At 44.6% G+C, this 25,500-nt stretch overlaps 1 protein-coding gene across 4 annotated transcripts in view; it reads left to right on the forward strand.

Annotated features, from left to right (window-relative positions):
- Positions 1-25,500, forward strand: part of RBM27 (RNA binding motif protein 27) — a 1,065,407-nt gene that overhangs the window by 196,919 nt on the left and 842,988 nt on the right. For all 4 annotated transcript variants that reach the window (XM_086931662.1, XM_086931660.1, XM_086931661.1 and 1 more), the window contains exon 6: positions 20,599-20,792. In XM_086931662.1, coding sequence (XP_086787788.1) covers positions 20,599-20,792 — 194 coding nt within the window. The remainder of the gene's footprint in view (positions 1-20,598; positions 20,793-25,500) is intronic.

A 25,500-nucleotide genomic window follows, 5' to 3' on the forward strand; every position in this document is an offset into this window, starting at 1 on the left:
GGGAGTCACGTGGTCTTAGAGCACTTGTGTATTTAATGATTTGAATTGAGCAGTGCAGGCATGTGAACAAGGCTACTGCGTTAGCCGAAACGTGTCATATGCCTGACATTATGCGCATCTGGTCATAATAAAGACACTGCGGCCGGCAGTGAGAGCAGTTATTGCAGTGTTCGTGTTTCTCCTTGGTGGACTAGCACTGGAGTGGTAACTGCATATATATATGTATGTATGTATGTGTGTGTGTGTGTGTATATATATATATATATATATATATGTGTAACTCCACCAGCGGTTCCCTTCGGGCAGGCCTGGCGCTCTTTGCTGGAGGTGCGTCGCTTTACGGCAGAACCACGCCGTTACATATTCCCCAACATCTTCCACAAAGAAAGAAAGTAAGCCGCACACCAACAGAGGAGCCTTTGTGTTTTTATTAAAAGTACTTTCTCTCACCCGGCAGTCCTGACATGTTTCGCTCGACCTTCGAGCTTTTTCAAAGGTGCGCCGTGAGTCCTTGTCCTTTCAGCTGATGGAAACCATGCTCTCATACTTTTTCCTTTTTGACACGCCCCCAATGGCTGCTGAGACTCCTGGTCTTTGTAGTCTGTAATGGTTCCCAGGCTGAAAGGAAATGTTTACACAAGATGGCGGCCGCTCCGGACTGTTTCGAATGTTTACAGACACCCCTGAGCCAATCAGCTTTCCGCGCGCCTGGTGCGCTCCCCGGTGCACGCACCAGAGCGCGCCTATAGATATATATATTTTTTTGAACCTAAATTACTCAAAATCCACTGGAGCACATATCTTGAGACATAGCAAAGGCACATCGGGCTACCAGTCCCTACAATTTTGCCAACTTTGGTGGTAATCCATTCAGCCATTCGGGCTAAAAGTGAGTTTGACCGCCTTATGGAAATTAACATGGGGAAAACACGTTTTGGGACCCCCCTTTTATCTCTGCCCCCGCTTGACGAATCCCCCCGAAACTTTCAAGGGTGGACCTTCTTTTCTTGGTGGTGGGGGTGCACCAGCTGCAGCAACAAGTGATGCCATTGTTTGCTCAAAAATAGCTCTTGCTCTCTCAATGAAGAAAGTAATGAGGAAAAAAGGAGGGGGCTTTCATTATTTGGAGAAAAAAAATGATGAGAACCAATAAAGTGTTATTTTCAAGTCACATGACCCGATGCGCGTACGTTACGCGCTCCGGCGCGCTTACGTTATGCGCTCCGGGCGGTGCCGCGGAGCGCTTCCGGGTGCGTTTACGCAGCGCGTCCTAAGACACATCGCGCGGCTATGCGATACGTCACGCTTACGCGACGCGTCACGATGTTGTTTTCGATCGTGACATTGGCGCTAACGGGACCCTTCCCGGTTCGCGCACCCGGGCGCTTCAAAATACTACGCTCACCGGGGCGCTCACCGGGGCGCGCACCGGGAGCGCTCCAGGGCAAAAAAAAAAACAATATACAAAAAAAAAAGAAATTTGAAAAATTGTAAGGACTGGTAGCCCGATGTGCCTTTGCTATGTCTCAAGATATATGCTCCAGTTGTTTTTAAGAAAATTAACTTTTAAAATATATATATTGGGCTACATTGGGCTATATATATGTTGTAGCCCAATGTAGCCCAAAGATGGCCACCAGAGACAAATAAATACAAATGTAGCCCAAATATCAGCCATATGTAGCGCAACTATAGCCCAATGACAGTATGTACCAGAGTGTTCTAAAGAACAACTAGAGCGCTAACAGTCTTACTTATAAAGTGAGACTTATAGTTAGGAATTAGCATTAAAAAAACCTTTGAAATTCACTGAAAAAACCATAGGTTTCACACCAGTTATAGTTAGCGGGAAATTTTACTGACATAAAACCAATGAAATTCCACGTTATAGTTAGTTGGACTCACTATAACTTGTTCGCCTGCAATGCACTGCTGATGACGTCACATATTACATCACTCATGACATGGTCAGTGACATCACTCATGACATCACTCATGACACCATCCTTGTGACAAAGTGGCAGACCTCCTATCAGCATAAAATAACCTTTGACATACACATTCAAAAATAGAAACTAACATTTTATTAAAAAAGGAGAAACCAACACCAATTACAACAACTTATTAGGTAATTCCAACATCTACATACACATCCACTCATTCACTAACAGTTCTATATAGTCATTCATATATATATTCACTCATCATATGTAGTGATAGACCTATACATCCTGTTACACACCAACAGTCATCCAAACGTTACTCACACACATATTCACACATGCAAAAAAACGATTGAACATCCATTTATTTGCATATACAGCTATACACACACTACCACTTTACTTCTAAGGAAACTTACACATACTTACTCTCTTAAACAATCACTTATAGAAACACATACTTATTTAAACAGGAACTCTTACAATCTCTCACTCATACTCACTTATATCAATACTCACATATACTAGATTAAAACATATGTCGTTACTGAAAAAGACAATAGTGAGACAGTCGTTTACTCGCTAACACACACATATACACACTCATCCATCCATACAGTCCTGTACATATGCTGTCTTCAAAACACATACAAACAGTGAGTCAGTCACCAACCCATACAGCCACTTATACACAAAGTGAAACACTGATACATACATTTCAATATTTAAAAGTTACTTGCTAATATATGTATTCACTAAGATACACTTAATAAGGCAGTTAACCAATCAATTCTTTTAAAAACAAACATCCATTTACACACTTATTTAACCATTTATTCTTCCATCGTCCTTTACAAATACATATATGAAACATATATATTTTTCAGAAAGACACACATTCACTGGGTGGTGTCATCGGTGATGTCATGAGTGATGTCACTGACCATGTCATGAGTGATGTAATATGTGACGTCATGAGCAGTGCATTGCAGGCGCGCAAGTTATAGTGAGTCCAACTAACTATAACGTGGAATTTCATTGGTTTTATGTCAGTAAAATTTCCCGCTAACTATAACTGGTGTGAAACCTATGGTTTTTTCAGTGAATATATATGTGTGTGTATTTAATATATATATATATATCAAAAAACAGGAACCAATTCGAAGGAGACCGCAGAAAGTATAACTTAGCTTTATTCTGCAATGTGACAACTGCTAGCAAAAAGTCTTTTCAGAAAGGTAATCTTCGCGATGTATTTCAGCCAGACGCGTTTCGAGATGCAGAATCTCTTCCTCAGTGGCTTTGATCATCAGCATGTGTGCAGGAGCTGAAACGACACACCTTCTTATCTCGATCCCATGCCACATTAGCTACGGGAAAGCGCTTCCCTGTAAAGCGCCGTCTCCTGAACTCTCTCCTCACATACCAGCACCTCGTTGGTGTCGGCGCAGGACCTGATGAAAATTAGGCGGGTCTCCCTCACGACCTGGAAAGCCGTTGAGGAAGAGATTCTGCATCTCGAAACGCGTCTGGCTGAAATACATCGCGAAGATTACCTTTCTGAAAAGACTTTTTGCTAGCAGTTGTCACATTGCAGAACAAAGTTGAAGTTATACTTTCTGCGGTCTCCTTCGAATTGGTTCCTGTTTTTTGGTATAGTAACGGCTTTCCAGGTCGTGAGGGAGACCCGCCTGATTTTCATCAGGTCCTGCGCCGACACCAAAAGAGGTGCTGGTATGTGAGGAGAGAGTTCAGGAGACGGCGCTTTACAGGGAAGCGCTTTCCCGTAGCTCATGTGGCATCACAAAGCGGAGCATGAGTCTATCTGAAGGGCTCACGAACATTAAAGGTCAAAGGTGCATGAACAGCAAGCGCACCCACTGAGGAAATAATAACACGAACACTACGGGTCCCAGAAGGCCTTAGTGAAGGCCCCACCTACCAGGCTGGGATCGAGATAAGAAGGTGTGTTGTTTCAGCGCCTGCACACATGCTGATGATCAAAGCCGCTGAGGAAGAGATTCTGCATCTCAAAACGCGTCTGGCTGAAATACATCGCGAAGATTACCTTTCTGAAAAGACTTTTTGCTAGCAGTTGTCACATTGCAGAATAAAGCTGAAGTTATACTTTCTGCGGTCTCCTTCGAATTGGTTCCTGTTTTTTGGTATATATATATATATATATATTGTATGTATGTCTGTTGGCAATGGGGGTCTCTTGTTGGCTGTGGTGTACACCCTGATCAAGTAGGCACCCTTGGTAAGGGGATTACACAGCTAAGATAACCTCTGCTCACCACTTGGTAGCTTGGCACAAGCAGTAGGGCTTATCTCTGAGGCAATGTCTAGAGTATTTGTACCTAAACACACAGTAACACAGTGAAAACACTACAAAATGTTCACCACACCAGTTCAGAACAGGGATTTGCAATGCAGTAGATCTCGCATTTGTGAGAGTTAGAGCTATTTCGTTGTAAATTACAATGTCTTTACCTAGGAGTTTTCTGTTTGGAGTGGAGTGGAGTGAATGTATGTTGTGTTGAGTTGAAATATGTGGGTTTGATTGGAATTGGTAGTTGTTGAATTGTGTGGTGTGGAGTGGTTTTGTGTAATGTAATAATGAGGCAAGGTGTGAAGTGGAATTATGTGGATAGTAATTATGTGGTATTGAGTGTTTTGGAATTATGTGGAGTGGGATTGTGTGTTATGTATTGTACTTATGTGGAATGGTATTTTGTTTTGTGGAGTGGTATGTTGTGGAGTTTATGTATGTGGTGAGCTGTTGAATTTTGTTGCATGATGTGGAATTTTGTGGTGTGGACTGGATGTATGTGGTGTGTTGTGCAATTGTGTTGACTTGAATAATGTGGTTTGTTGAATTATGTGGTGTGGAATGAAAATGTGTAGTGTTGAATTGTGTGGCTTGGCACTGTGGCGTTGAATGAAAAATATGTTGAGTGGTAATACGTGGCGTGGAGTGTATTTATGTAGAGTGTTGCTACGTAGCATAGAATGGATTTATCTGGAGTGTTTTTATAGAGTGGAGTGTAATTATGTAGAGTTGAATTATGTGGTGAGTGGTTTTATATGTAATGAAAGTATGTTATGTGTTGAATTGTGTGGGGCTTAAATGTGGAATTGTGTGGAGTTGTATTTTTTGGAGTGCAAGTATGTGTTTTGGAGTTGGGTATAAATCTGTGGTGTGGAGTGTAATTATGTAGGCTGAAGTGGAATTATGTGTAGTAGTTATTTCTAATTGAATTGTGTGGAGTGTAATGATGTGGTTTTGAGTTGAATTAAGTGGAGTGCTGTTATGTGAAGTGGATTGATATGTTATGGAATCGAATGGAAATTTGTTTTTTAATTTTTAAGACTGTAATTATGTGATGTGGAATGTTGTGGAGTTGAATTATTTATAGTTTAATTGTGTGCCATGGAATTATGTGATGTTCAAATGTGCTGTGTGTGGTGTATAATTATGTGGTGTGGATTTAAACAAGCAGTGCACACTATGGCTTTTATGTCATGGAGTATAAAGTTGTCCGTTAGTTAGAAGAGGACTTCTTTTTGAAAACTAAAATGTAAGCATAAACCGTATAATTTTTCCCCAGAAATGTTTCACCTGAAAAATTTCTTTCTCTGTAATGGTTGGTGAAAGAGTTTTTCCATTTATATAAATTATGCATGAAGCACACACTATAGCGTATGGACACAATGTGTACGTTGTATGTTATTGACCTTTTAATTGTAAATTAACATTAAAAGGATGCTGTCTTCCTAAGAGACGTGTAGAGCTGTTTCCTCCCCCTTTTTGAAAGTCTTCTGACACTTCTGGAGAGCTCTTGCAAAGGAGTCGACATGTGCAAGTGTTCTCTGATGTAAGCGTCCCACTTTCCTCTCAGCTATGGAACACTAGTCCCTGGTGTGGTGTACATGGCAGTCAGAAAAGCGAACAACCAATGGCGCCTACAATGTTTCAGACATATCTTGCAGCCCCCCAAACTGCTTCTCTACTGGCAACCAAGACAACCAATCGCCTGCCTTCCAGGAAATTCCTTAAACTTGTTTTGTTTTAGTGGTTGTATGTGCTATGAAGTCGTGAGATAGTTAGGAAGACTCTCATCTTCATATGTGCGTTCCTTAGTTTGTCAGGGTAGGAAAGGATGGATTTATTGGAATCTTAGGCGGTCATCTGTTTTTTATAAGTCCAATCCTTAGTACAGCAAGAGGAGCCCCAACATTCTCTCAAACGACTGGCCCAATTTATCAGTGAGATTGGGCAAAAAAAAAGCCTAGTGTTGCGTACAAAAAGCTCCCATGATTGCGCTGAGACTCTACTTCTACTTTTGGTTATTGTCTTTGTATACTGCAGTAATTATGCAAAGCTTGTATTTATTAATTTATTCTTTGAAGTATCCTCATTGTGTGGCGACCTGGCTCAAAGATTTTATTATTTGTAGGCTTGCTAAAGACATTTAACAATTTCTGAAAGAAGAACCAGTGCTGTAACTTTTTTCAGGAGGATTCTTTGCAGGCTCCTTGCAAGGGTCAGCCTGTCAAGCTCCCGGGTACTGCACAAGGCACTTGCACTTGCACTCAGGAGACATCTGTGCTGGGAGGAAGAGCGGTTCCGATGTGTTTAAGCGTACAGACTCAAGGTGCCCGCTGTAATGCAGCCATGTGACCATGAGCAGGCAGCCTACAAAAACAAATCAAACTTTAATGCAAAGCTGGAAAAAAAGACTGGTGCGGCCTTCTATCCATCGTCGCCTCAGCACAACCCGTCCGTGAAGAAAAATCAAACGCTGTGAAGTGGCCAATGCTTCAGTTGAGAGGGTGCGAACAAAGACACAAGTGCATGTGGGAGGGGGACAACAAACTAGAACAGGGAAGACACCGAACAAGATTTGGGTTGGTGGGAACAAAGTAAACAAGATAAAGGCACTCACAGAGGCACTCAAAACACAGACCTGTGTGCGAAGCCCTGCTTAGAATTTACTAAAAAAAGTTCCTGGACAGATGGTAAAATAGAAATAAACAATTGTGGGAGAGAGTCCCCTGCATGCAACACCTGGCAGGAGAAAGTCGATTCAGAAAATTGTGCCCAGTGACTGTTAATAAAACCTGCGGAGTAACAACACAAGTAAAAGGGCCAGGCCTCATGGGAGGTTACCAAAGTAAAAAAAGGTGGTATTAAGGAGGGACTACTAAGCATATTCACGAATCAAATGCAGCCATTTAAAAAGGACCGTAACAGGAGCCAGTTGAAAAGATTGGCAGAAAATGGGCGGAGCTTCAGGTCCATACCTGAATACAACATATCTTGAGACAGCGCAAGCGCTGCCTAAGCAAGACCTAAAAATAGCCAATATTTATTTAATCAAAACAAGACCAAAATGACAAATCCAATATACACAAAAGCTTAGATATGAATTTCATAAGAGTAAAGCAAAAATACAGTTCCTTGAAGTAGATAGTGTTGCAACACAAGACTTACCAAATTTCATTTCTCTGCAACAATTGATCATCGTCAACTTGGCCCATGAACAGACATTTTTTCCTGTCTCTTACAATCTATTCACCATTTTAATTATCAAACCTTGGTCCTCCAATTGATCTTTTCGTTGAGCTAACAGGGACTTGGATATTTGGAGAGCGTGGGGCATGGAATAAAGAACTGCCAAACACATGTCTATTTTCATTACCTTTCTCTTTAAAACTGAAGCACTAGCCTTAAGACAAGAAAATATTGACCAAAAGAACAAGACAAATAGGATACATTCTCAAGAAAAACATTTATCTAAAGCCTCAATTAGAATAATCAGAGCATAAAATTGCAATTCAAATTTAGATTTATTACCAGAAATTTAGTACAAATAGCCACACAATACAATGCAGGTAATGATCATTTGCTGTTTACCTAGAGAGAGTGAGAGATAGGGAAACCAAGGAAATTCGAGTTTTAGTTATCAGATCAGACAAACTAAAAGGGTTGTTGAGTAATTAGTCTGTCTTCGCTATGGAACTGGGCAAGACAGAGATGAAACTCGCCGTGTCGCAAAAGGAGACAGTAAACCCTTCAACGGAAAGGTTACTTCCTGCTCAACTTTACCAATCGGCAAAGTGCAGGTTCAGAACAGTCAGGAAAGTTAATTTCAAAGCGTTTGGCACTGCGGAAATTCAAAGTCCGTCCAACAGCATGCCAGGCAGGGAAAATGACAGCCAGCCCGACTGCTTCTCCAAGGGGCAGTCATACTTATAAAGGTTCAAGGTTAACACCCACAAAGTATCTTTTACATCAGCCCATATGGTTTCCATTGCTTGTTCACGATAGGCTGCTCATGGTGTGATCAATACCTCACTTAAGAAATCCGGAAGCATTAAGTAATCCCTTTGCAAATTCATTAAGTTCCAATTATATTATATTTCCATCCTTTTCACGGAAGTAAGGAAACTTCACTTTGCTCACAGGTCTGTCCATTCCCAGGTGCTCTCCCTGGGCTTGCAATAATATTGATACATTTCGGTCAACAGTGTTGCTTTATCAAAAGTGAGTCCATTGTTCTCACAGCGTTTTAAGTGACTACTTCAGTTTTGATTTTACATCTTGAGCAAGAAAGAAAGCATCTGAGGCCTACATATAATTCTGCGAAATCATTTCCACATGATTTTTATTATAATTCACACTTTAAGAAGTGCATTTCAACTTCCTGTAATTGAACTCAATTAGTATCCTTCTGTAAAGGTTACATGTCAATATTTGGCACTACAATATTTTTTATAACATCTTCTACATGTTCATTTTCGAAAACAAATGTGTCTCTCTGAAATACATGTTTTTACCACCTAATGTTAGAGATAGCTGCAGTTTTGCATACTATCAATTATTACTAAACTAAGCATTTAATCATTTCAAAAGCTTTATTAGGCAGACATTATTTCATTTTGACACCTTTTGAAAGTTATCGTCACCACATTCTCTGTTAACTAAATTTTTTGGTTTTCAAAACACTAGATTTTCTACATATCTACATATCCTTGTTTCTTTGACTTTAATTAAATTAACGTTTTGTACTTTTTCAAACACTGCATGCTTTTTTGACGCAGTGTGAAACCTCCTGTTTTTCGACTTATCCAGTATACATGTTTTCTTCAATAACGTATTGTCGTAAATCTTTTTTTTTTTTTTATGGTGAGATGTGATAGAGGCAATTTTAATTTATCATTTACAGTCCATCAATAGCGCCAACCGGGGCTATTGCGGTGTTGTGACCAACAAAACCAACAGTTCAGTCTGACCTCGATGGAGGAGAGGGCTGGCTATGGCTTGGGGAAGACACACAAAGAGTACCCGGGAGTTAAAGAGGTCTAGTGGATCTTGTAGTGAGGTGTCACTGGATTCCTGAGGTGTCGGTGAGTTATTGAAGTCACACAAGTTGCAGGTTGAGCTCCATGAGGTCGAAGTCTGGAGCGGTGGTGTCATTGAGGGCGTTGCACATGGCGGTGGGGCAAACTGTGTAGTCGGTGGCGGTGCTTACACGTAGTCATCGGCGAGACCAATGTTCAGGTGCGTTAGAAGTCTGTGCAATGCGGTGATGCCTACGGTCACAGTGCAGAAAGCGGCGTCTATCTCCGCAAGAAGCGTCCTCATCAGTGAGATCAGGGCTGTGGTGTCGTTGAGATCAGTGCTGCGCTCAGTCAGTGAGCAGGGACCAAGGCCTCGGGGCAGGCAGCGGCATCAGTGACTGCATCGGTTAGCCGCATTCTTATCTCACTGCTGTGTTGGGCATTCCTTGAACCTTCCCGCCGTTGCTGCTGCCGGGGAAGACGCCGCAACACGCTGCGGGGGAACTACAACTCCCAACTCCCTAGTGCTTGAAAACGCGCTCAAAACAGCGATGCCGGTCTGCAGCTAGTGTAGCTGCATTCTTATCTCACCCTTGTGTTGGCCTGGACGTTGGGCCATTCCTGAACCTTCCCGCCATTGCTGTTGCCGGGGGAGAAGCCGGGGAGAAGCCGCAACACGCAGCGGGAGACTACAACTACCAGCCCCCTAGCGCTTAGAAACGCGCTCAAAACAGCGATGCTGGACCGTGGTGTGGGAAGCGCTCCCGTGCCAAGGGCGGGCCAGTCCATGCCCAGAGGAGGCTGGGCCTCCCTTCTAACATCCAGTGCTTGACCTTAGGTACTGTTATTATATTTTGCTTGAAATAATGGTGAAACAGAAAGGGCTCAGTGAGAAAGGGGGTGGTGGGACCGCAGCAACGCTCAATGCATTCCTGTCCAGAGCAGCAAGTGTACTCACTCATTAGATCAAGCTGAGAGGCGCCTATCGTTGGAACCGCGCTCTCACACATTAAGGACTTCCTTAGGGGCACATCGGCCGATAATACCTTCACTCAGCCCTCGTAATTGTCACCTCTTGTCAATCCTTCACAAAACCGACCAAGAACTTCTTCTGTTGCACTAGCCATACCAGCAACAACTAGCAGGGAACCGGAGCACTCACCCAAGCTCGACACCTCAAAGGATCCACCAGTTAAGCGACGCATTGGTGGGGGGACCGAAAAACCGAATCCAACTAAAACTAAAAGAGTCCCAAAACCAAAGGGCCCAAATATTAAGGTGGCCACGGGCTCCGGCATAGTGCACTCTCCAATATTGACTACCTCAAGTAACCCGTCCCGACCATTAGTACTTAATCATGCACTATGGGCAAGTAAAGCAAAATAACGGCTACCTTGTTGGACCCAATCTTAGGCAAATTATCTCAGATTGAAGAGGGACTGACCTGCATAGAGGCTCCGAGTGTGCCCACATAGTGCCCCTTTGTCCCCCTGGCGCTGGGCCCCCACATTTGGCTGTGGAAAAGGAACAATTGCCAGCGCGCATTGAGCGGAGTCCATCACGTGCACCATATAAAGCTCTGCTATACGGCCTCATGAGTTGCAATCCGTAGTCTCCGGCCATTCGAATGTTTCTGGCAGATACAATTTTATTATTATCCGGCGAAAGGGACTTGACTCATCAGACCTAATCAGTGCTGGGGGCTACAAGAACTAACTCTTGTTCGACCGGATTACCAGATAGTTCCATGGCGGGTTCAGACCACTGCTCACAGCAAGTCCTTCACCTTTCACCAGCGGCCTCCCCTTTAGTACTGGTCTTGGCAAATGTTTCCCCTCTGCGGAAAAATCTGCTTGAATCAACCAGACCGCTAATGGACAAATGCTTGCACTGGATATCACACAGCCTAACTGTCTCAGGGATGAGCGGCTGTTCGCTGTCTAATCAAGTTATTATGGCCAGGATAGTGAAGTGGCAGGGAACCTCTACTAAATCTATTGCTGGAGACTGTGTGGTCATGACTTTTAACAATGTACATGTTGTTAATTTACTCTTAAGCCATCTCCATAGAATTCCCGTCAAGAGTACTCAGATCATCCCCTTATCGCTAGAGCATTTTTACAATTGTGACACCATAATTGGAGTACAACAGAGGGGTACAACAAGGACAGGTCAGCCATTCAGTCACGGGGAGGGAACTAGTAGTATCCCGGGGATAAGGCTCCTTAATCGATCTGCTCCCCTGTCGGACCTGGAAACCTGTGATTGACTAACATCAGCTGTTCATTCCGCTGATAGGAGAGTAATCACACCAGCTAACCCAGTGCCTGTAACACAGGGGAGCCCTGAGATCTCCCCCTCTTTGAGCGTAGTTGACAAGATCTGCATAAGATCTGCATAGTATCCTCCGTTGATGGGGGAGTAATCATACCAGCCAACCCAGTGACTGTAATACAGGAGAGCCTCTAGATCTCCCCCTCCTGGAGCGTAGTGACCGACATTGCATCAAAGAAAGGCAATGAGCAGTGGCACACACTCTGGCAACACCTTGAGATCATCTGTTTTCAGGAAACATGGACCAAGGAGTCAGTCTTTGTCTCTGGGTATCGGTCTTTCCACACACCAGCAGTGCCCTCAGCGTCAGGTAGAGCGAAGGGGGGGAACGTCTAACCCTAATTTCTAACACTCTACCAATAAATGTAAATATGATTGACTCCCAGAACACCCATTTCTATCAACTCCTGTTAGACTCAACCAATGAAGGAGTCTGGCTTTTAATTAATTATTATAACAAAAAATCTGGTGGAAATATGAAGTCAATGGTAGAAGATTTAACCCCTTCCGTGCTCCCGTAGGCGGACGGGAGCACTTCCTCCCCAGTGCTGCGGACGGCCAATGGCCCTCGCATCCCCGCCCACTTAATAGAACGCCCGCACCGCAGCAGAATTACCTCTGCGGTTAAGGCGTTAAAAAGGGACATAGATAAAGTTAACCTCTCTCAGAAAAAAGACCCCACTTAACATCATTTGGGTGGGCGACTTCAATATTCACCTATTTAAGCATAAAGCGGTTATGGTGTGTGGGCTGGAAGACTTCCAAGGCAACCCCTTCCCCCACTTCACCCATAATGAATATGGAGATCGCCTCAACAGACTCGTATACACTAGGAATATGGGAATAATTAACAATATGAAGGCAGGCTACGTAGGTAATACATTTAGGCTGACTAACTAGGAGTCCACCATCAACTTTATTCTTGTTTCCACCCAATTTAGTGAAAAAGTGTCCCACATAGATAACTTATTCACATGCCACAGTGACCACACCATTCTACTTATTGATTTAAGTATTCCCTGTAAGGTATCGAACCAGCATCAGGAAGCAGTTAACATTTGCCTATCTAGGAAAAACTGGGTACCAACTGAAGTGAGCACAAGTTGAGAAACGGAACCTGGCTCCTACAATTCTAGCACATATAAGTGATGATATTCTACACTGTTTAGCCGAGGAGACCTCCCCACCAGTAGAGTTCTTATAGCGAAAATAAAAGTGGCACTCACCCGACATAAGCAGGCAAACAGTTCACCTGCAAAACAATGGTTTGAATCTTCATGCTCTAAATCGAGAAGAGCCCTCGTCATTGCCCTAAAAATTCATCCTAGAAACCCAGCATTAATAAGATAACTATGCAACAATTACAAGGCCGCTAGAAGGAGAAGAGAGAAGGACATCGGTGAGAAAGCGTGGGACGGTCTCGAGCAAGCAGCTACGTCAGGCAACAGTAGCGAGTTTTGGAAAGTAGTAAATGCACCTCACTGTAAAGATCCTATAGACCTGTCCTTGTATGCACATGTAGGCGAAGGCTCTTGGGTAGGACACTTCGAGAGAATCTTTGGATTCAATTCAGCTCACCCTATTCCTTTACCTGAGATAGATGCCCCCCCCCCCCCCCCCCCCCCCCCCCCCCACTATCAGGAAATCTAAATTTTTCACTCTCTGAAGTTAGAAGATGACTGGCAGCCTGTGTCTCCCGTAAAGCCCCGGGCCGGACGGAGGTTCCAATTGACCTCTTTCAGGATGACTTTGATCTATGGGCCCCCCTACTAACTAAAGTTTTCAACAGCATAGTGGTAGAAGGGCCTCCACCATCTTGCAAACATAGCGTCATAGTTCCAATATACAAGAAAGGGGACCTGGGCAGCCTGAAGAATTCCAGGCCTATCTCTCTACTGGACCCCACCTCCAAGCTTATGGGTCGGCTCCTACTATCCAGATTGGAGGAATGGGCCCATGAAAACAACATTTTGGTGCAGGCACAATATGGTTTCCAGAGGGGGGAGGGTACCGTAGACCAATGCCTTAATCTCTCACTCTGTATAGACAAATACACGAAAGCAAAAGGCAAGAATCTATATAACCTTTATGCACCTGACAGCGGCATTGGACTGTGTTCCATCAGAAGCTGCGGCTCTTGATGAAGGGGATTGGGATCAACCCCCTTATAATTGGCTTGCTCCGGCAGTTATATGCTAATGCTACCACCCCCACCCACTACCCCGGACACACACTCGACCCAGTCTTCTCATCCAGCAAGGACATCGCCTTCAGCCACGCCACCGGTCTCCACTGGACGGACCACAGCTGCGTCCACTTCAGCTTCAGAAAGAACACGATCCACCACCACCAGCAACAGGTTGCACGCAGAAGCTGGAACAAGATCACAGCCGACCAGCTCGCCGCATCCCTGAGCCAGGACCCCCCCGCCAGCTCAGCGAATCCCAGCCAGGCCGCCAACAACCTCACAAAGTGGATCAGCAACTGTGCAGACAACCTCGCCCCTCGGAGGACCCCGCCTAGTAGACCCGGCAGTAAGAAAGCACCATGGTTCACCGACGAACTCAAGAGCTCCAAGAAGAACTGCCGAGCCCTTGAGAGAGCCTGGCGCAGAGACCCAACACCAGACAACATGACCACCCTCAAGCACGCCACCCGAAAACACCACCAACTGATCCACACCACCAAGAAAACCGCATTCAAGGAACGACTGGACAACAACGCACACAACAGCAAGGAACTCTTCAACATCGTCAAAGAGCTCTCCAACCCCAACGCCGGAAACAACTGCATCACCCCATCTCAAGACCTCTGCAACTCCCTCGCCTCCTACTTCCACAACAAGATCGCAGACATACACAACAGCTTCATCACATAGCCAACTCACCCCACGACCGCACCTGCACCCCCCACCACCACCTTCCGTGCCTGGACCCCGATCAACACCGAAGAAACCCGACGCACGATGAACTCCATCCACTCCGGATCTCCAACCGACCCCTGCCCTCACCACGTCTTCAACAAGGCGGACGCTGTCATCGCACCCCACCTACGGGACATCATCAACGCCTCCTTCGATACCGCTACCTTCCCGGAGAGCTGGAAGCACGCCGAACTCAGCGCTCTACTGAAGAAACCATCTGCAGACCCCACCGAACTCAAAAACTACTGCCCCATCTCGCTCCTCCCTTTCCCGGCCAAAGTCATTGAGAAGACCGTCAACAAGCAGCTGGCCGCCTTCCTCGAGACGAACGGATCCCTCGACCTCTCGCAGTCTGGCTTCCGGGCCAACCACAGCATCGAGACCGCCCTCATCGCAGCCACCGATGACATCCGAGCCCTGCTCGACAACGGGGAAACCGCGACCCTCATCCTCCTGGACCTCTCCGCGGCATTCGACACTGTCTGCCACCGCACCCTAGTGCAGCGCCTCAGCAACGTCGGAATCCAAGAGAAGGCACTAGAATGGATCATCTCCTTCCTCGCCGGAAGAACAGAGTCCGCCTCCCCCCCGTACAGATCAGAAGCCACCGAAGTCATCTGCGGCGTTCCTCAAGGCTCCTCGCTCAGCCCCACCCTCTTCAATGTCTACATGAGCCCCCTTGCGGCCATCGCACGCCAACACAACCTCAACATCATCTCCTACGCCGACGACACCCAGCTGATCCTCTCCCTCACCAACTACCCCGCCACCGCCAGAGCCAACCTGCACGAAGGGATGACAGACGTAGCAAAGTGAATGATGAACAGCCGCCTGAAACTGAACTCAGACAAGACTGAAGTCCTCATCCTGGGCTCCTCGCCCTCCGCCTGGGACGACTCCTGGTGGCCCCCCGCCCTGGGCAGCGCACCCAAACCAACGGACCACGCACGCAACCTGGGCTTCATCCTGGACTCCTCCCTCTCCATGACCCGACAATTCAACGCTGTCTCCTCCTCGTGCTTCAACATCCTGCGCATGCTACGTAAGATCTTCCGGTGGATCCCCACCGAGACCAGGAAGACGGTCACCCAGGCCCTCGTCACCAGCGGACTGGACTACGGCAACTCCCTCTACGCCGGAACCACCGCGAACCTCCAGAAGAGACTCCAGCGGATCCAGAATGCCTCAGAAAGACTCATCCTCGACATCCCCCGACACAGCCACATCTCCGGACACCTCAGAGACCTGCACTGGCTCCCGGTCAACAAGAGAATCACCTTTTGTCTCCTCACCCACGCACACAAAGCCCTGCACAACCAAGGCCCAAGATACCTCAACAGCCGCCTCAACTTCTACACTCCCACACACTAGCTTCGATCGACCAGCCACGCCCTCGCCGCCGTCCCCTGCATCCGAAGAGCCACCACAGGAGGAAGGTCCTTCTCCTACCTGGCCGCCAAGACTTGGAACTCCCTCCCGACCCATCTCCGCCGGACCCAAGACCACCTCGCCTTCAGGAAGCAGCTCAAGACCTGGCTGTTCGAGCATTAGCGGACCCCCCCCCCCCCCCCTCCCCAAGCGCCTTGAGACCCTCCGGGTGAGTAGTGCGCTATATAAATGCACTGATTGATTGATTGAATGCCACTGCTTGTGTCCGGTATGGCAAAAATGGGGAACGTATACGCTCATTTAAGATTGAAAGACGATTCGGGCAGGGATGTGTCCTCGCCCCGTTTCTCTTTTCCATCTATACAAATGGGGTCGAGGCACCCCTGACTGGCTCTCCTCTGGACGTGGCTACGTTTGATAACACCCCCTTACGTCTTTCAGTCTTGATTGCTAGGACAGGTGTAGCTTTGCAAAGTCTCATAACTTCTTATGCATCATTCTTTGCCTTGCTTGATCTCAAAGTGAATGAAACAAAATCCTTCATCACACCAGGAACCGGTAAAGGTGCAAAATTCCCTCACTTCCACCTGGATTCAAAGAAAATAGAAGTGGTAGAGTCATTCCCATATTTGGGAGTTTTATGCGACAAAAAACACTAATGGGTACACCAGGTGGCGGCAAGAGCGATAGTAATTGAAAGAAGTCTCCAAGCTTTGCCAAGAAGCTGGGCGCCAGCCCCTTGGACCCAATTAAAAACATCTATCAGACAAAGGCAGCAGTAACCTACGGTGCGGGCGTTTGGGGAATGGCGTACATTGACCAACTCCAAACACTGCAAGACAGTTTTTTAAAAACCTGAATGTCGTTACCCCCTTCTTTTTCTAAATATATTTTACACCTTGAACTAGGGTTTAACTTATTTGGTAAACACCATTAGATTGGCGCCATGGTGTAGGTCCAAGGTCAACCTTACATAATCTATAATTAAAGACTGTTTTGAGCTGGATCATTACAATTAGATTGGATGGCTTAGATATGTAGAGGCAGAACTCAATACAATCTGACTGGGAGAACTATTTCGGGATCAAACAGCCTGCAGGAGGATTTCTAAACAAAAACTTTCTGACTTATATATGCAGAGGGCTAACCTTTTTCGTAGGGAAAAGAATCAACGACAAAAGGCGTCCCTTGCCTACGATCCTATCCCCCCTAAACTAGAGGAGGAATACTCCTATCTATCCGGCACCACAATAGCTCAGCACAGATACATCTTACTGCGATTTCACCTTAATCTCATTCCCTTGATGTTAGGCTACCCAGAGAGGACATTTAAACTTTCAGACGTGATCTTCTGCCCCTGCGATACCCACTCGCCCCAATCAGACCTACACTTAGTACTGTTCTGTAAGTTTTACCATGCAGAAAGAGAAGCCTATACTCTCCTGATTTTAAAGCGCTACAATTTTAACCAGTGTACGGTGGCACTGTATTTTTTTAAATCACTTCCTGACCCCGTAATCTTTCTCAGTAGCCACCTTTTTGTGGGCCTGCATGAGAAAGAGAATAGCGCTAGGCTACCTGTTGGTCTAATTGACGTAACCATGAATTAAATGTAAATATATTAATTAGTCACAATCGAAGAGGCACTCAAAGCTCCTTAAGATTCTAAATGATCTTGTACGTTTTTTTTTAATTACTGCTTGTACTTGCCTACCGCATGGGGTGCTTGATGAATTTGTGCTTTTATGATCTGTTTTTAAAGAGATCAAATTAAGATTTGATTGATTGATTGACTGCATCATCTGGGATACCCCCAAAATAAATATAAATTAGCAGACTCTTACACTGTCTCTGTAACAACTACGCAGAACTGTCAGATCTACACATTGTATTATTTTTCAAGACCTATACAGAGGAAAGGAAATCATTCATACTCACAATCCTGAGGTACCACAATTTCAGGCAGCGCCGGATGGCCATGTACTTTTTAAAAACTCTACCGGATACATTTGTATGCTGTTCTGTTGCCTCATTTTTGTGGCCTTGTCTTAGGAAGAGGAAAAAGGTGTTACAACATTTTAGTAGCAAAAACTAATTAATTCTTTTAAAATTCTGAACTGCTTTTATCCTAAACGTTATTATATGAATTTACCCGGATCACTGCAACTCTTTAATTCTTATTTTAAATATGTATATATGTGTATATATTGCTGAAATTTTTAGATCAAATAAAGCTGTGTGACAGACTGAGTGCATCAGGAATTCTTTCTGGAGATTAAAACCCAGCAAACACCTACAGTGGCCCAGAACTTGAATTGGCACCACTTGACCGGTTTAGAACTCCCAGCAATGGAGTCCAGAAGCTGTAGGTGAAGTTTTTGATGACCCTGTGACTTCTAGCAGGAGGCAAGCACACAAAAGCCCTTGGAGGAACTTAAAGAGCAGGAGTTCAGAAAGGAAAGTCCAGTTCCTTTCACTGCTCTCCGACCGAAGCAGCAACTGCAGGCCAACCCAGCAAAGCAACACACATCAAAGGGGCAGAACACCTCCTGACAGCTCTCCAGCTCTTCCTCTTGGCAGAGTTCTCAATCTAGAAGTGTTCAAAAAGTCTGGAGTTTTAGGCCCAGTGCTTATACCCTCCTTAGCCTTTGGAGTAGGCATTTTTCAAAGGACAGTCTTTGTAGTGCTTAAGCCCTGCCTTGCCCAGTCTTGGCTCCAGACACACTCTAGGGGGGTGGGGACAGCATTGTGAGAGGCAGGCTCCTCCTCCACTCTAGCTCAGGAAGGCTCATCAGCCAGGTGATGGCCAATCTGAATATGCAGGGCACACCTTAACTCCCTTTGTGAGACTGTCTAGAGTGAATGCACAAACAGGCCCCAGTCCATTGAAACCAGACATTGATTTACCAGGCAGGCAGAGGAACAGGATGGCAAAGCAAAAAAGCAAAACCATGCCCACTTTCTAATTCTGAGCTCAGAGAGCCCAAACTCCAAATCTCTAGATGTTCCCAATTGAAAATTACACTTGTAAAATGTTACAAGGCAGCTCTAATGTTAGCCTATGGGAGAGCTAGTCCTTGCAATAGTGTAAAACGAGATTGGCAGTATTTCACTATCCGGACATGTTAAACACAAAATATATGTCCTACCTTTCACGTACACTGCACCCTACCCATGTAGGTACCGTGGGCCTACCTTTGGGTGCCTTACATGTAGTAAAAGAGAAGGGTAGGGCCTGGCAAGGGGGTGCATCCGCCAGGTCGACATTGCAGTTAAAAACTGCACTTGCTGACACTGCAATGTCCAGTCTGAGACTGGTTTACAGAGCAAATCATGTGAGTGGATCAACCATTGCTGCATGCCCACTAGTAGCATTTGATTATCAGGCCCTGGACACACATAGTGCACTTTATTAGGCACTTAACAGTAAATCATATATGCCAATCCTCTAAAATCAATCAGAATTACAATTTACACAGAGAGCATATGCTCTTTATCACTGATCAGCAGTGGTTAAGTGCCCAGAGTCCTAAAGCCGACAAAAACAGGTCAGACAAAATAGGAGGCAAAAGGCAATATGTTTGAGGATAAACCTGAAAAAAGGGCCAAGTCCAACTGTGTGTGTGTGTGTGTGTGTGTGTGTCTGCGTGTGTGTGTGTCCCCGTGTGTGTGTGTCCCCGTGTGTGTGTGTCCCCGTGTGTGTGTGTCCCCTTGTGTGTGTGTGTGTCCCCGTGTGTGTGTGTGTCCCCCGTGTGTGTCCGTGCGTGTCCGACCGACCGACCCAGGGTGTACGGAGGAGGAGGGGGGATAGGTTTCAGAAAATGTAATTTATTACAGGCGGCTGTTAACTTACATGTGGAAGGTCCACTGATAATATGCAAAAAATGAAACTGACTGCAAACTATTGGCACTGGTAAAGGGCGTAATAAAGAAATATAGGATAGGGGTTAGCTTTTGCATGCAAAGGATCATGATTAGAGTGTAAAGAAAAAACTAGACTAGTTTGGAAGGAAAAGTCCAGTCTTGTATAGTTCAGGTAGAGCTGAAAATGAGGGGCAAAACCCTCCAATTGTGGGAAATGTTGATCAACAATCTGCTGTTTAACACGTGTAGCATGTCACCATGACAAGTTTAGAAATTTTGAGCCAGAATGAAATGTGCTAACAAAATCAGATGGGGGATGTGGTTTGAGTATAGCCAATACTAAAGAAAAGATGCTGCAAAAGTTTATAAAATCAATAAGCAATATTCTTCTGCTTGCCTGCAAATAAGTGATCCCCTGTACAAAGAAAAGTACAAACAAAATACCTTTAATTGTGTGCTGTTAGGGAGCCTACTGCATTTATGACCTTGGTTGTTTGAGAGAGAATCAGTTGTTGTGGTGTATATGATCACCCAGTTTTCATGAGAGCAGTTTTACCTTTACTGCGCATAACCTCTATTGCCTCTTTGTAGCTACTGTAAAAGAGATCCACAAATGGTGTTGTATCGGACTTTGGTATCTTAAAAATCTACCATGGCCTGTTACCGCTACAATGGACATCCTTGCAATTCCAGATCTTGATTATCACTGACAGTAACAACACTGAAGGCAGTTGCTTATCTTATTATCTACTTTTTACCTTTGCATTTTAAGTAAAAGGTTGTGTGCTTCTGTCCTAGACCTCGTGAAAAGAAAAGGGAAGATGGCAAGTGGCGAGACCATGACCGGTACTATGAAAGAAATGATCTCTACAGAGACAAATATGACTGGCGGAGAGGAAAAAGTAAAAGTCCTATTAAAAGTCGTCCAATAGGTCGCAATCGAAGTCCAAATCGTGGGAGAAATCGAGAGCAGGACACAAATCGAAGTAGAGGTAAACCTCATAACATTTATGTGAATGTTAATGTCGGTATTAAATTAATATTTTAAATAATTGACTATCCATTTGTTTTTTCATGTCTGTTTTTTTTAGGTCTTGTCTGAAAGTTTATTACTTTTGATTGAGACACTTTGCATCACCTTTACTACTTCATTCTTCAAAATGGTAGTGAATGATTACTGATAGCTGCAATGTGGTGCACTCCTCCATTTTCCAATAAGATGTTACATGTCTGTTCATTTAAAAAAAAAAAAAAATTAAGTATTACATTTGTGATCCCATACAGTTTTGTACTATTATCACAAATACTTGCTCGTTATTAATTCTCAGAAACGTTTTGAACCAGCAGTTTACCTTTCCCTGTTTTATGACTTGGAGTCTGTGGCTGCTGGTGTAGGAATGGGCTACATATTTTATCGGGATTTGATTTTAGGAAGCAAACGTGTTTTTTTGAAAGCACTCGTTCATATAGTTGTTAGTTGATCAAAGTTGTTTTATGTTTGCCTTTAATGGTCCTCTTTAGATCTTATAACATCATTCCTGTAGTGCAGTGCTCCTAATGCTATTTCTATACATATGTAATCACCTATGGCACCCTTGTACAGATCAGCGCTACTGTCACTACCAGCAAGTAGCTCTGTAGTGCTTCTTAAAGTTCATGTGGATGTCGAATAAATGGAGGAAGCGTGTTCAAACATTTTTTGCATTGCGCAACAATATACCTTGTGATGGCCCTTGTTGCTACTGATGACACTGATCTGAACATACCATCCCTTCATTGAGAAACTGCACTGTTGCATATCAGATACTCTTAAGATTCTCTTGATTGTTTTGTTTAACCCACTAATTTCTATTCAATTTGTGAGTGTTCTTTTTTTTTGTAGAAGGTAGCACTGGCTCATAAAGGTGGGAGAATTCACCTGTAAATAGATTATCCAACCTGTGGAAAAAATGAAAGGATAATAGAAATAGTGTAGTCCGAAATCACCATCATCTCCTGATCATCTATAAAATGTCAGCACATCTAATCTGCCACAAATTATAAACAGTGAAAAAATATCTCTAGTACAGATGTGTTCTCCAACATTGTTTTCGATCAAGTGTCGGAGCATTTAGATTTAGTGAAGTCGGCTTGTTGGTCTGAAGGTCCCTTACTCATTCAGGCCTTTTTGTCTTAAAATGTAATGACAGTAACCTCTCAGCAGTTTTTTGGCTCATTCATTTTGTTTACATTATTACGGGATCTGTCTGATCTATCTTTACCTGACCATTCTGTTGCCTTTGTACCATCACCAGTTGTTTGCCCCTTGTACCCTTGCATTGCTCTCATCCAAACAAGCTATACAAAAAATAAGTTTTGGTTTAAGACAAATGTTTTTTTTTTTAAAAAGCAAGTTTAATTTTCTGGCCTTTAAAACCAACTTTGTGTCCAGTGCAACACTTTGTCACAGGACATGTTTTGCATGAAATTCATAATAAGAAATACCCTGATGAATAATTAAATGTCAGAGTACTCTGTAGCAATTGTTTTACCTCCTTGATGAGTCAGGCTCTACTTTTCCCTGGGGTTCCTGCTGTTTAATTTTCAGTATATGTGGTTTGGGGGGTGGGGGCTTGGAAGTAGTGAATAGTGTAATGTTTGTTTTTGCACCACATTGCTGCTCTCAAGGGGCAAAAGGCTTACGGGTTCTTGCTCCCGTTTCAAGGAATGAGTTATTGCTATGGGCAGTAGATTGTACAATGCCTAAATTAGATGTTTTACATCTTACTTTAAATTCTAATGAGGCCAGTGATAGAATCATAGCATTCCATTGAGACTCGCACAGTAAATTTAGGACTTCACTCTCTAGGTTCAAACAGTGGACCATATACTTATTACTTTATTTGAGGTGATCATTCTAGAAAGTATGTACAACTCGATATGGTTCGGACGTACCCTTCTCGTCAGTTTGGTTTATCTGATGAACACTGATTGTTTAGGTTTGTACTCTCCGTACCTTCGCCCTCTTAGTCTGAAGATCAGGCAACACTGATAAACAAGGTAATCCACTAGATGAAACATGTGAGGGACTATTATTCAGTGATTCATTAAGGCATACTTGCAGCAAGAGTTTTTCTAAGCTCTGACTTAAAAAGCAATTTTTACATTTGTCCTTGATCTCAGTGAGTGGCTATTGATATCAGATTTTAGGACTTTTTGGGCCCCTTCTCTAGGATGAACCAATTATTGAGGGTTAGGTTATTCCTGCAGCTCAGATCCGCACACCATCTGACACCTTGCCTCTTAAAACTTTAGCCTTAGTACTGCTTCAGAGGATGCCATTGTTTCTAAGGCACTGGCTGCTTCACCTCAATGCTCACTTTTGTGCCGTCGCCAAATCAGTTACCATTATCAGAGTCACAAAAGAGGAGGTATATGCTTGTTTTGATGTCCTTCTAGCACAGTATCTCCCTAATGTCTAAAGGTTCAACTGGATAAAGAACATTTTTGACTGGCTTACAATGCTTAGCAAAGATTGGGCGCTTGGAGGGCAGTGACTCAGTCTCATCCCTTACAACACCAAGCTTTCTTCTCCAGGATTGTATCTATTATAGATTCACATGCTTGAATCATCCCTGTAGTCATGGTGGTAGTCCCACGGTTACCATAAAAATAGCAGTACTGAAACATTAGCATAGACCTCCATAGAAAAAGAAACCACGATTTAGTAACCTTTCAACGTCATTTTATAGCATCCAAATTTCAGCTAATCAGATTAGAGACCTCTGAGTATACTTCTCCTACAGGGACACCATACCTCAGATTTCTTACCGCACGTTGTGTCATAGGGATTCTCCCTGAGTTCTGCGCTGTGACAATGTCTTTTATTCAACTTTTGACCTCCAGCTTTTAGCTATTCAGCTACATTCAAGGTACGATTGAACTGTGTTTTTGCGTGTTCTTTCTTTTTAAATGCTGAAACCTAAAAAAGGGCTGTTTAGGCCCTGCAAGACCTGTGGGAAGTGAAGACGTTTCTCATACAAACCTCACAAACAGTGTCTGTATCGCCTCTAGCCAAAAGTCGTGACTCCATTTCACTGTGGGCAGTTACTCATCTCTCCTGCTTCTTTGCACCCCCTTTGAAAAAGGAGGAGAGGTTCCATTAGCTGAAACCTAAAATAGCTTTAAGCTTTAACATTGATTATACCAAGGTACACTGTTTCCGAAAAAGTAATCAATTCGGGCGCAAGTGTGGTGCACGTGGGAGTAAAAGGTGTAGCCCTGGGTGGTAGGGTGATGTTTTCTCCATAGGTCTACAAATCCCCTGTCCGATAACCACTGGCTCCCTTCCACCGAGATTGCTCCTTCGAACGGATGTATGACGTTACAACGCATACTTTTACCACGCATACCATTACAACGCGGTATTTACAACGCATACCGTTACAACGCATAGCGCTTAGAGGTGCTGGATAGTGGTAAATATAATTTTATATTCCAACTCCAGTCCCCGTGGACACTAGGGAAGGTGTTGGATATAAAATTATACTTATTCCCTATCCTAGAGCGCCCCCCAGCGCAATGCGTTGTAATGGTATGCGTGGTAATGCCTGCGTTGTAATGGTAGTGCGTGGTAAAAACTTCGTTGTAACAGTTGTTTACCCTTCGAACCCATAGCGATGGCCCGACCTGTCCGTGTTGGAGTCCATAACCAGGTTTGTATCCCCGCCCACCAGCACTGATTTCGTGTTAGGTTTTAACGCGTCTGCCAGGGCCCCTTTGAGAAATGGTTCTTGTTTAGAGCGTAAAGTGAGCCTATGACCATTGCCATCCCACCGATCTGAAGGTTATAAGCCAAGAATCTCCCTTTAATTTCGGCCACCTTATCCCCTATTTTCCCTTTGAAGTGACGTGCCACCAGCAGGGCCACCCCCGCTTTTTTCTCTGGTGTTGAAGAGTAGTATTGGAACGGGAAGGCCTTAGATCGCATTCTATGCCAGTCTTTGGGTAGCAAATTAGTTTTTTGGAGTAGGCACACTTCTGCGCCGGAGTTTTCCAAATAGGACAGGACAGCCCTGCGTTTGATGGGGTTGTTAAGCCCCTTTACATTCAAGGTGAGAATTTTCAACATGGAGTCCGCCATAGTTGGGACATGTAAGGAGTGCAATGTGCGCCAGAGGTTCGCCGACCTCTCGGACCTATGTACTCTGCCTCTAGTGAACCACACCGGGAGGATCCCTGAGCCTCTGCAGCCAACCCCCCCTGAACACCTTCCCCCTTCCCCTCTCTCCCACCTCCCCGCAGATCCAACTTTCCCAACTCGCCCCCCTCCAACCCTCCTCCCCAATCGCAACCGTTGCCCCCCCACCTCCCTCACCCCCCCCACAATACTCCCCCAAACAATCCCTCATAACTTTTCCCATAGTCTCGGGCCTATCGGGACAGAGTCCAGGTCCGTAGAGTGTCAAATTGGATGAGGACATGGTGGCGGCCGACTCGTCGGCCCCCGACCTCTTAACCCAGGTAAGGCAATTGCATGTGGGCAATCCCTTTTACAGGAACACCTTACTGTTTGGCCGCTGTCTTATCAGCTACCTCCTGCATAGCCGCCTCTCGCTCTTGAGCCGTCACAAGGGGGTCCGGCTTTGGAAAGGACTTAGGTGAGCGTCGTCTTTGCACGGTTTACCAACCGTCTCTGGATCGTCGCGTGGGCCCTTCCTG

This window comes from Lissotriton vulgaris, chromosome 7 (assembly GCF_964263255.1).
Source record: "Lissotriton vulgaris chromosome 7, aLisVul1.2, whole genome shotgun sequence".
NCBI lineage: Eukaryota > Metazoa > Chordata > Amphibia > Caudata > Salamandridae > Lissotriton > Lissotriton vulgaris.